The 13,671-nt window shown below is 34.7% G+C and overlaps 1 protein-coding gene across 3 annotated transcripts in view; it reads right to left on the reverse strand.

The window, feature by feature from the left end:
* Positions 1-347: 347 nt before the first annotated feature.
* The window catches only part of LOC140148261 (allatostatin-A receptor-like), a 195,537-nt gene continuing 182,213 nt past the window's right edge, over positions 348-13,671 (reverse strand). For all 3 annotated transcript variants that reach the window (XM_072170156.1, XM_072170155.1, XM_072170157.1), the window contains one exon: positions 348-3,895. In XM_072170156.1, the coding sequence (XP_072026257.1) occupies positions 2,251-3,375 (1,125 nt within the window). In that variant the 5' untranslated portion in view covers positions 3,376-3,895 and the 3' untranslated portion in view covers positions 348-2,250. The remainder of the gene's footprint in view (positions 3,896-13,671) is intronic.

Genomic DNA, 13,671 nt, shown 5'->3' on the forward strand with positions numbered 1-13,671 from the left:
CAAATGTTTTACAGAAAACATTTAAATGTTGGGTTATATAAAGGGTATAAAAACGTTTTAATAACATTCCAAGAACAGTTTTGAAAACTTGGTACAAATCATTCTAAACAGAATGTTATTTTGGGTTATTTACAATAACGTTTTAAAAATGTTTTCACGACCTTTATATAACCCGACATTTAAATGTTATTAAAACGTTTTGTAAAAAACATTTTAAGAACATTTCTGTGTTTGCTGGGTGCAAATATTTTAACATAATGTTATTTAAGTGTTGACAAAATATTTGGCCAAAATAGTTTACAATGACATTTCGAAAACATTTTAAATATATTGTTGTAGTGTGTTTTCATACAAAACGTTTTAAAACGATTTCACGACCTTTATATAACCCGACATTTTACCCAAACCAAAACCCAAAATATAACTTATTTAAAACGTTTTAAAAACGTTTTTGTGCTTGCTGGGATATTACCAAAAATAGCAGAATAGGGCATCAACTTTTTGGCTCTAATTGTATCGTGCTCCAAATAAGTTATTACTCATCAAACCTTAGAAATAGAAATCATAACTTTCCCCCACAATCTAAACGGCAACCATCTGTTATCAATTCTCTAATTATCGAATTCCTGTCACACATAATAGCATATAACCAGCTAATGGTGTCATAATAATTGTATAATTCAGCAACAAATTTGCCTAACACCTCGTCATTATAAGGTAGACAGTAAAAGTGACAAGTTTTTGCAATAGTGGGTTAGCTCAGAAATTGGGACGAGGTAACATCCATGCTTCACCACATTGTTTTGTTTCAATTTCCATTGCAAATATATGTGTAAAATTGTGTGTAATTGTCATGCTGGTTATATACTTCACTGATCCAAATTGGGTAAAAATTAAATACCAATAATTGATTTATGTAAAACAAGGGAACCTTAGAAATATCACACGGTATCAGGTTGGAATATTAAACACATAATGTTTTCATGCAATGAAATAGTGACAGTTTTCTCAAATAACAAACCAGAGTACAAATTACGATGCCAATAACACAAAAGGATATTCAAATATAGCAATCTTGTGTATGGCCGTGATTATTTTAAAGTCGAGAAGATTTTACCATTATAAGAATTATAGGATCTGAGACGGGCACAATTCGTAAACTTTACAATAAAACGCAATGTTACAGTCGTTGCTACATTGTAAAAACAATGTTTGTGAGTGATCTATAATAGTGGGTTGTACCTTACATTGCTTTTCAAAACTTCACTGTCTTTAGTATGAGTTTGTAATGTTTGTGTTTACCAGTCGTTGTAGCTGTAGCCGCATTAGCTGCGGTGTGTGTGCTCAAATAGTGAGAAAAATAAAGCCCAAACTCTGATCATAATAGTTTAAGATATCTAAAAAGTGATAGCGCCTTCTGCTGTTATTAATGAACCTTAGTGTGTAGATGCAACGTTTTGGAGATATTTTGGAGATCTAATGGCTCACTTGGGTACTTTTGCCCTGGTGCGAATTTCAGGTATAAATAGAGAGCTCCCTCCTCGGAAATCCCAACACGAATTAAGGTTTCGTTTCCTTATTTGCTGGTGGGAATTTTACGGGAGGGCACTATTACTAGGTTGTTCCTAAAAGTCCACTTATGTCAAGTGAGCCCATAGCGCCATGAGGCGAATCTTTATGGTAAATTACTTTACACTAATAACTGTATTATTTAAGGAAAATTAGAAAAAGAAAAAAGTTATTAGGAATCTTGTTGCGACGACAGCAATCATATACCTATCAATTTTTGCTTGATTCTTTACATCATGGTATACATGCAATATAATCTCAGCATTTAATTATTGGGGCACGTTGTATCATCATACGAGAATCTCATTGGTCCTGAATATATATCATAGCGACGGATAGATTTGAGGCTCTCGTGTGCTTATGTTGGAGTTTAATTACTTACATATAGCCAATGGCTCAGGGCAGGAATCAATCAATCCTAACACAGTTGCCTTAATGCTGAGTATTATCAGCAGTTAACAAACTTCATAAATTACAATACAATGTACAATCGTTCCTATATGTACAAAAGCGACATCTATTAATGCACATTCAAATAGGATTCTTTGAAACTCATGAAATTCAAAACCTTTCATACTGTATATACCAAATTCGTATTTTTCAAAGAATGCTTCACAAGTTCCAAACCCTCCGTGAGTTCCAAACTACGGTGTATTTACTTCAAAATTAGCAGAGTATACACTACGCAAACGTTTCTTTGGTCATGGTTATGTTGGTCGTCTTTTCTCTTCTTGATAGTAGTACATGGTTTGTTGGTACATTAGTCTTATTTTCCCCACTCGGTGTTTCAAAAAGGACGTTCTTCTTGGATCGACGTGTCGCAAATCTGGACGGTACTTGTTGCATAAGGGCTTTCCGGAAGTTTTTGTTCTTAAAGGCGTATATGATCGGATTCATACAACTGTTTGAATACGCTAATACAACAAATATGTAATACAAATGACTATATAAGTACTTGACGGGTAATACGTCAATATTATAAAGTAAAAAGAATATTTGATCTGGAGTCCAACACACGAAGAAAGTTAGAATCACTATCAAAAGCATCTCTATCACACGGCGACGAGCTCTCAATAAAGAAAACGCGGGACTGTTTAAAGACTCATTTCGTGCAAGTAGAGCCTTTGCTTGTAGTTTTAAAGCCTGGATTGTTTTCAAATTAGCTGCCATCATCAATCCCATCGGTATAAAGTATTCTACAAGAAAGTACATTATACCCAGAAATTTCTTATATTCTGGAGTCCAATACCTGAGAACACATTCATGATTTTCAACGAATGTCACGTAATAACTTACTGTATTGATAAAGAATGAAAAGATCCAACTAATAGCTATAACTAGCTTAGTTCGTTGCATTGTGAAGATGTCCTTATATCTAGTGGGATAAACAACAGCGACCCATCTTTCTATAGATGTCATGGTCAATGTAAAAATGGACGCCACAATGGTGATCCACATGATGTTTTTGGAGTGGACAAGACGACAGAATAACAAACCGGCGCCATTTTCTGGTACGTAGCTTAGAGTTGGGTGTGGTATACAAAGAATGGAAGTGAAAAGATCGGCTAAAGCCAACGCTGCTATCAAGGTGTTGGTTGGACTTCGTAGTTTAATATTCTTTTTATAGACTAAGATCACTAGAAAGTTACCTATGATTCCTAAGATAGCTAGAAAAAGTTGTAGCCCTGTTACCCATGTCCATTTAACAGGGCTGAGGTATAGGGTGGGCATTTCCGTACTGTTTCCTTCCATGCTAATGTTTGCCCCGGTAGCGAGAGTAAAAGCATTGTAACTTGCGGTAGACATTGTGTGATGGTTATTTCATATATGAAAATAATATACCAAGCTGTGTAAAAAATGTTTCAAAATTTTAACACGATATTATGATCAGCAAAATTCCATGTTCAGCAAAATTCCATATTCAAAAGCAGCGATGATTTATACAATTAAATTCCTTGACCCGGTGTTATTAAGTTGAAGTATTGACATTCTGAGCTCGTCAAACTTTTCAATTAGCCAAGTTCTGTGCTAGAAAATCACATATGTTGCTATTCACATATTACATTCCTGCTTTTGTAACATTCAGAAACTGCCATTCAAAATTGGTTATAACCAAACTGCCTTAGACTTTCGAAACCTCTACATACGCCGTTTGTGCTATCGTATTATCTGTCACAAAAAGCCGCTCAAGTAATGTCTTTTAGTAATTCACCACATATCTTTCCGATCGAATGTCTTGCGTTGTGTTGGGTAGTGATGGGCAATACACACAGCAGATTGTGTGATCATTGATTCCGATGCATCACGAGACTTCATTTATTCACATCTGAAATAAGAAAACAGAGAGAGGGAAGCAACAGTGTCAATATGTGGAGAGTAACGTATACTTTGAGTAATTCTGCAACACATACACGTAATTTACTCTACCTCAGAGCATAGCATGCATATCTCTGGGTATCTTTGTGTGACTACATTTTATTGAATGCAACCTTTGGTAGCCTGCTGATCCCAACTTAACTGCTTGTGAAAAGCTTTCAATAACTTGTTAGATAACTTGTTAAAATCAACTGAAATAATAAGATATAAATACAAAGCAATAATATAAAAACAAAACAAGTCGTAACTTCTGAGGAAACACTAGCCAAAAGTGAACACAAACACTTAAATAATGAAGATCAATTGAAACACACACACTCACGCGACTGCAGTTTAATAAAAAGAAAAGATCAAACTGAACACCGCGATATGAAATACAATGAGTTGAGAAACCTAATCACAAATTGAAAATGAAACTGATATAATTTGAATGTACACATCGCTGAGATAGGTGATTGTTTTTCTTTTGTAGAATTAAAAGTAGCTCCTGAAACTTTTAGTTGTAGTTTGATATTTTAGCTAGATAACTTTCATATTATGTGGGCATGTTTAAAAATATTATGCTCTTAAAGGAGTATTCCGTGATCCTAGCATCCTCTTTTTATGGCATTTTTCAGTAGATATCCATGAAAAAAGCTTATTCCCAAAATTTCAGTTGATTCCGATTTTGCGTTTGCGAGTTATGCATGATTATGTGAATTGCACTGCTCCATAGACAATGTGTTGTAATTTCGTTCTGGTATACCAGAACGAAATTCATATTTCACGATATCTTTGCTAAACGAATTAATCTGCAAGAAATTTTTTGAACATAAATATTTTGTAGCCAGAGGTTTCCAGTGATATAAAAATCTCAACTTTTTTTGAGAAAAGTGGGGGGATGAGGCTGTGGATCACGAAATGCCCTTTTAACAAAGCAGCATCAGAAGCAAGATTTCAGGTATAATTTATTCAGGTATAATTTTTGAGTTTGAATCTTTAACCATAACACAAAAATGTGCGTGCCTGGAATTTTCAGTCGACACTCTGACTCTCATCAGCAGACTGGCAACCCAGGGGGTCAGCGACCTTGACCCCAAAATTGGGTCGTAGATTCTGATGTACATGTTACCGAGAATCTACAACCCAATTTTGGGATCAAGTGTTTGAAAGGTCGCTGACCCCTAACCTGGGTTGCCATGCTCCTGCTGAAAGTCAATCCCTCATTTCAAATATATAGTTTTGGTTTCTCTATTGTTCAGAAACCAAAAATCAAGGGATTAAAATGTGGAGATGAACTGGTATGCAATCATAACACTATTGTGCTGGGAGGACACAAGAGGGTATATATGGTCGAATCCAACGAAAAGTGTACACGACATGTTCAGGGCCATAACTTAAAAGTATTAATCAATTGGCATTCATTTTTGTATTGTGTTTATTCGCCTTGATCATACGCTTCGCGCCATATATAATAAGACCCCCTTACTGTGAAAAAACTTAGACACAGAGACCCCAAAACATGCTATTTTTACCCATTTTTTCAAAATATTTCTTAAAGTATTTTTAAAAACGTCTAAATCAGTTATGAAAAGAAGTCATTGGATTGAATCTAAATTGATTTCCTGAAAGGCGTGTATTTAAAGATTGCCTGTTCAATTTTTCACATATTTGTACATAATTATGAACTTTTTGTGATCATTTTTTGAGTGGTATTTTTTACATTACCTACGAATACAATTTTTCATAGCACTAGATATATCTTTAAAAAAACGAAAACACTAATAAATGCGCAATTGATACAAGCTTTGATATGTCCAATACTGAAATGCATTGCATTCGGGCATCTTTATTATTGTGTTTAGCTGCCAGAAATTCTAAATGGCACAAAAGGTAGGTTTGGTAAAAAATATGCATTACCTCCGAATACATGTTAAAAGCTGTGTCATTTCCACAAAGTGAGAGAATAGTAAACAATAGTTAAGCAATAGGTGCAGGGTAATACACTCTTTATTTCTACCAAGTTTCAATAGCCTGCGTTTAAATATTTCTGAGATGTCAACAATAAAAGCAAGTATTCGTAGGTAAATTTCGGTAACCGAATGTTACCTACGAATACAATTATTTATCATGACAGTATTGTGAAACACCGCCATTCATGCCAATGCCCATATTGGTACATAACGAAGGCCTGTATGTTTGCTATCAAATCATATGTCAATGAAAGTTGCGAATTCACAGACATGCCCACCATGCAAAACTGAATACGGCTTAATTGTTGAAAAATATGTACTGAAATAGACGACGGTCTGCTCATTTGAAAGAAAAATCAGATTCAAAGAAGATTAGAAGGGGATAAATACTTGGATTTCTCAACTGTTATGTGTGCTTCATTTTAAATGTTTACCGACCTTCTGGTGTCTGAGTAATTTGTGTCCAAATTGATTTATTCGAAGGTAACTTTTGACGTTTTCGCTAAGGTTACCTACGAATACCATGGAAAAACGACTGTTCTCATTGTCTCATGATCTAGACAACATAATGATGGACCCTGGTATAAAGCTAATTGTAGTTGCCCTCAAACGAAAGGCCACAAGACGTAACTGACTCCAAGATGGACTTCACAAGTCTGCAATAACGGTTTTAAGCGAGTTGTGTGCAATTAAGCAAATTAATGTCACTTTAGTGCCTTTGTTTCTTACTTCAATACTCTTTCAACCGCTGTGAACCGACATTATTAATACATGATAGGGTCTAAAGTATCAATAAACGCACATAAAGAAAATGATACATTCAAAGTGCTTTATAAAATGAAGTTTTGATTGGGATATCCACCAAAAGTCTAATTCTTACCTACAAATACTGAAATGTTACTTACGAATACAGCATAATACATGACATGTGTAATGAAGTGTCGCTACCAATGGACATTAATTGTCAAAAACTTTAAGCGGTACCCCAGGACACTATTATTACCCATATACGGATTCATTCAACAATTATTTATTATGTAAAATTGCTGATTAACTACTTGTATATCAAAATGAAGTGGTCAAAATCTTGCTAAAAGCATAAAAAAAATTTTGATCTAAGGTAATAGCATTTATTCATTTGGACGTACCATCTGAAAGAGATCTAAAAACTACCATTTTATTAATTCATTACCATAATGGCAAACTTTAAACCTCTAAACTCAATATAGATATTGTTAAATCGCTCATGTTACCTACGAATACCCGGGTTTGTTCACCTTTTCATTGTATAAAGCGTTAGGTGTATGCTTATAATTCCTAATATTCTTGAAAACATATATCCTACTCGTTCTTATACAATGTGTAAATAGATTCATACTCATTTGATAAATAAAATACAGAAACTGACCTAAACTTCACTTTCAAAAATAAACTAGCATAAATTGACTAAGATCATATTGATCGCGTTATAAAATAAAAAGAAATATTTTCTGGTTGAGCTATCATTTTCCTGACACCCTGTGGTCTACATTACACGAAAAAAGCGTTAATGGGAATATTCCATTTGTTTTAGGTTGATTAGTATTGCGATAGTGAAAGCATCTTAGTGGTATTCGTAGGTAACATTGGGTTTTGATATCACATTTACTATCACACATCCTGGATTTATTTTTCAAGATTAGTAATGGCACTTTTGGTTCCTATAAGGCCAATATGTCATCAATCAATGGGCAAAAGGAAAAAACTGTGGAAACATTTTTATTTCGGACTTTTATTTTTGGCCCGTGGACACTTTTGGTTGGATTCGACCATATAATCAAAAGTATAAAGGCCTATAACCATACGTATATAATAGCCTATTGTGCTAACATTTTCATTATCGATATCTATCAACGCGGACGACTTTTGATGCTCTCTGCCGTAGATGGCACACTTCCATGACACCATAAAATTACACCCAAGTTATGCATAGACATCATGTGCATATATTGAGGGGTGGGGTGGGGGTGTTTTGTTTATTTGTCTGAAATATAAACGATGCATGATGATGTAGATGATTTGATTATGAATTAGATTATTCCCCGGAAAGCACAACCCATACCTCTTACCTATGTTCCCTCCGCCACCTATATATAACCTCCTCCTCCCCCCTCCCCACACTCGATATCGACTCTTCCCTATTATTCCACTCCACTCTTGAGCTCCCTCTCCCCCTCCTTCCCTTCCCACTTCCAATGCTCTCTCCTCTCTGTTTCTCTTTCTCCCTTACCCTTTCCTCCCTCCCCCTCACACACACACATAGGCCTACCCTCTTTCCCTGGCGATCTCTTCTATCTCTCTCTCTCTCTATTCTCCAATAAATAAATTGAATAAAAGTTATTTTAAACCAGCTTTCTATGATATTGATCTTCCGTCATGCGACATGCACATAAATAGAGTTGTGTATAATAGTGTTTATAACACTGAAGTCATAATCTGTCAAGTGCCTATTGTAATGTCTGTGGAAATATTTCGATGGTCTATATATTTTCACAGTGAAATCAACTTAGGCTAATTCGTAGTCTCAAGTCAATGCTTTCAAACTAAATCAATGCTTTCAAATGTAGACTGCTTTGTTCGACTTCTCTGCTCGTGAATATTGCACTTCGAAATTTAAACATTTCTTTTGTATACTTAGAGTAGGTATCTTCAAATCAAATAATTTTACGATCCACACCACTTATAAGAAACTGAAACCAAAACCGAAACTGACTGACACAAATGTTCAGTTTTAAACAAAAGGTAGAAACAATGAGTTCGATATCTTATGATTCAAGTGGTTAGGCAGGACAATAGGAAACCACGTGACCAAAACCAAAACCAAAACTAAAACTATATATTTGAAATGAGGCATTCCCTCATTTCAAATATATAGTTTTAGTTTCTCTTTTGTTCAGAAACCAAAAATCAAGGGATTAAAAAGTAGAGCTGATCTGATCTGTAATCATAACACTATTATGCTGGGAGGACACAGTATAGGGTATATAACCAGAAGTATACAATAGCCTATTGTGCTAACATAATTATTATCATGATTGATATCGGAAATCTATCCCGCGGACGACAGTTGATGCTCTCTGTCGACGGTAGGTGGCATATTACACTCACGAGTTCTACATGTAGGCCTAGAAATCATATACATGCGCGTATATTGAAGGATGGGGTGGGGTGGGGATTTGTTTGTTTGTATGAAACATAAACGATGCATGGAGATGATTTGATTATGAATTAGTTTATTATCCCCAGGAAGCACAACCCATACCTCTTTAAGAGGGGGGGCTCCCTCCCTATATAACCACATCTTCCCTAAATTACCCCTTTCCCCTCCTCCTCCCCTACATTCGATATCTTCATCTCGAGCTCTCCTCCCCTTCTCTTTCACTTCCAATGCTCTCTCTCATATGTTTCTCTCTCTCCCGGCCCATATCCCCCTTGCCCTCCACCCCCCCAACACACACACACACACACATCACACATCTCTTCTCCCCTCTATCTTCTACTTTTTGCAGTAAAAATTGCTTCAGTAAAAGTCATTAGGTTATTAGAGGTCATATAATGGCCTTCCATCGATTCTGGTACATGGGATTAAGGACATGAATCGATTTTGTTTATAACACCTATACAATTACAATAGTTGCCCTTTTGTAATGTCGAATGCAAATATTTCGATGGTCTATATATTTTCACAGTGAAATCAGCTTAGGCTGATTTCGTAGTCTCTTATCAATGCTTTCAAACTAAATCAATGCTTTCAAATGTAGACTGCTTTGTTCGACTTCTCTGCTCGTGAATATTGCACTGCGAAATTTAAACATTTCTTTTGTATACTTAGATCAGGTAACTCGAAAATCCTGTAATTTTATTTGTCACACCACTTATAAGAAACTGAAACCAAAACCGAAACTACCTGCCACAAATGTTTAGTTTTAAACAAAAGGTAGAAACAATGAGTTCGATATCTTGTGATTCAAGTGGTTAGGCAGGACAATAGGAAACCACGTGACCAAAACCAAAACCAAAACTAAAACTATATATTTGAAATGAGGCAATGTATCGACTGAAAATTCCAGGTATGCACATTTTTGTGTTGTGGTCAAAGGTTTCAACAAATAAAACCAACACAGATGAACTTTAATTCTACAGATTTTAGGTCTTAGCCGATACCATTGATTGTTGTTGTACGTTATTGCTATTGTTGCTAAAATAAAACCAGGTAAGCAATCATTACCAACTTTGTTTCTATCGTCATTCGTTATAAGATAAAATAACCAGAGGCAACCTTTCAAAATTAATGAAGAAGACAAGTTTGAAGTGTTAAGAACAACAGAACAAAGTAGAAGTGTTAAGAACAGCGGAACAGAGTAGAACTAGGGACTTGTATTCAAATTTGAAGCTGTAAAAAACAATGCCTTTTGGTAAGTAATACAAACAGATAATTCACAGATAATACTGTATTTATAGGTGTGATTGCAAAGTGATTGATATTTGTTATCAATATTTAATGAGTTGATTCAATATCGCTAATGTGTAAGTGCTGAACCGATTTGAATGTATTACGCAATTTAAACTAAATTGTATCCATTGTCAACATGCTTTCTCCCGTATAAAGATGGGAAATGTATACAGGGTGTCACAAAAGGGTTTTAACAATCGGATGGTGAATAAATTGAGAAAACGGTGACATCTGTGGTGTATTTTCAAACAGTTTCGTAAATTAATAATGAAGCTTTAATATAGACTTTCTTCCATTTCAGTCGATGGTTGAGAACAAAAATTAGGGGTCAAATTTGACCGGGGGAGGTTTAACCACATATAAAAATCATTCCCTTGAATGGAGTGCTTAGATTTAAAAAAAACACCAACAAAATCAAATTATGTTTACTTTAACATAGTATGTTCAAAAATGTGTTTTTTTGTGTGTGATTTTCCTTTAAAAAATCTGCTTTTTGCACCAAACCTGTGTCTATATATAAATTACTTGACTAATTACCCTTCCTGAAATGCATAATTTTACACTTCTTGCATGAACAATTCAGAAGATTCAGCACTTTCAATTAATGCATTTCTGAGAGTGCACAATCTTACCAAGTCGCTTTTGACTCCATACATTTATCTTTTATTCGGAATCCCCTACTGAAGTGAAATAAAGTTTATGTTATAATATGACAATTATTCTTTATGGTATAGTTTTAAAATTCCCCATGGGTTTCACCATGGTTCTACAATTACTCGCTATCTGAGTATTAAGATCTTTCTGGGACAACCATCCAACCCTACCCTTATTTTTATCTGAAGTATGAAATTTATACTGAAAGCAATATATACCTTAAAGTTAGTAGCTTACAAAACAAAGCCATTGAGATATGATTGTAGTATTGTAGTATATAACCTATCAATTGGAAGTCACTCGTGTGTAATATTCTTCGGCATCATTAGTTCAGTGTTGAGTGATCTCTTTAAACACTTCAGAATAAGAGAAGTGATTGAAGTGTGGACAAATTTCAAGAAATAACACGTCATTAATAATTAAGGCTTATTACGCATGTTTTTACGTAAAAGGGTTGGCTCTAAAAGTACTTTACTAAGGGTTAGTGCTATTTTGTCTTCTTCAAATCCATAATTTAAGGGTATACGAGGTATTGTTGGTCGAATCAGCCAAAAATTCGATTTTCATTATCTGACAATATTATTGAAAAAATAACACTTTGGTGTTTTGCAAAAGTTCATTCTACAAATCATAAACTTTGAAAACTTGCTTAATTTATTGTTGTTAATGAGTTATGTACGTTTTACAAAAGTGTTGTTGTTTCAGAGCTCTTTACAACATAACTCAAGAACCACAGGATCTACAAAAGCATATCTGTGATATTTGAATTCTTCTACACTCTCGCTATGAATTGAGCAATGCAATTTTTTTGCTAAAGGTCACTATCATTCGTAAGATGCTGTGTACTGCTTTTTTTGGCTGCTTCGACCAACAATACATCGTATACCCGTAATTAAATTCGATTTAACATAATTATGTTTGCATACACGATTGGTGAAGTACATAGATAAAACCACCAATGACTTCGTTTTTGCCATTACTTTAATAAAAAAAAAACCTATTTTATCATTGTGTTTTATAATTAATCCACAAGAATACTTTTGGTGTGAGAAAAACTTTCACCGGTTATTGGTAGTTTTGAAATATTAAGTTAAGGACACATTCCGTTGCAAAACAATAATTAATATTTGATATAAAAAGGGAGTTATGTTTGCTAACAACACGTGATATATATTCAGTTCATTTGGTTGCGGATCAGGATATTGCAAAATTTTTCCATTCTCAAAGATTCATTGCTAATACACCGTGACGTACACATTTAGCGTCTGGTTGCAGCATATTGCCAGGGTCTCCCAGCAGCCTCTATATGTAAGACAAATAAGATGTCTTTCTTCGGCCGTGTTTCCTGTTGCCATGTGATGGTGTGTAGAGGAAATGGTGGTGGTGTTTAGAGGTGTGTAAAGGAGGGAAAAGTTCCTAGGGTCACGTCTCTGGTGCTTTTTATTTTAATGCTATCAAAACCTCGAATAGATTGCAGGAATATTTTAAAATCCGTATCACCGAAATACAAAGTTAAGAACGATGTCAAGACTCAACTTTTAAACCAAACGAATGTCTAGTTTTGTTTTTGTTTGTTTCTATTTTGATGCTTTTTTACTAGTCTTAACTTTTTTGGTATTATAAGGACCCCCTTTGGAAATAGGTTCGTTGAGGACTATCCTTGGCACAGTGTTCATGGTGTTATGGGTTATGTATGTAAAACTCTTGTATCACGCAGATACCGCGTTTTTACTTGGAGGTAAAAGTAATCAGAACTGAGTTCTCATCAAATATTTATATACATCTCCTCACGCCTGTCTTGTATTTTTGTGTACGTGCTACAAGTTGCAAATCCATCAAATGAATAAAAAAGGCGCTATTAAACATTTATTTTAACAATTTAGGTTGAATGGGATAACCATTACTTTCTGATTACGAATGACTTTTGGCATCCTTATCATCAATTTCCGTCTACGATCGCAATACTCAAGTCTCAGTATAACTTTGCCCTATAGCCGTTATCGTATATAATCGACAGAATTCAGTCTTCGATAATGGATGGGGCTAAATTGCACTGAGACTCAGAGTATTGCGATCGTAGACGAAAATAATGATAAGGATGTCAAAAGTCATACATAATCAAAAAGTAATAACTAGACCATTCAACATAAATCGTTGAAATAAATACATGTATTTAACAACAGTAGTATTGTAATCACATTATATAAATGACCTATTACAAAGAATAACTTGCTCCTATTTGTTCGTAAATAATAGACAAACATTGCGTATTTTTCCGGATGGTGCTTTAAGTATCGTGTTTTTGTGATAGGAAAGTATGAATTAATGATTTAGTTAAAATCAATTAGCAAAGTTAGTGCAATGCTTTTGAAAATAAAAAAGCGTGTAACGTCAAAGTTTATATTAAAATCTATTAAAACCCCGTGATATGAAATAAAGAGAACCTGTAGTAGCATTAGTCGCCCTTTTAATTATTCCCTTTTTAAATTTAGCTGCGGGAAGTTGACTGACTTGAAAACAAGTAAGATAAAGACCAACGTGCGGGTGCCGCCAAGGATTTTGTCGTCCAACAGTGGGCTGACAACAGGTGACGAAAATGACGATACTTAAATGACAACCAGAAAATTA

This window comes from Amphiura filiformis, chromosome 3, assembly GCF_039555335.1.
Source record: "Amphiura filiformis chromosome 3, Afil_fr2py, whole genome shotgun sequence".
Classification (NCBI taxonomy): domain Eukaryota; kingdom Metazoa; phylum Echinodermata; class Ophiuroidea; order Amphilepidida; family Amphiuridae; genus Amphiura; species Amphiura filiformis.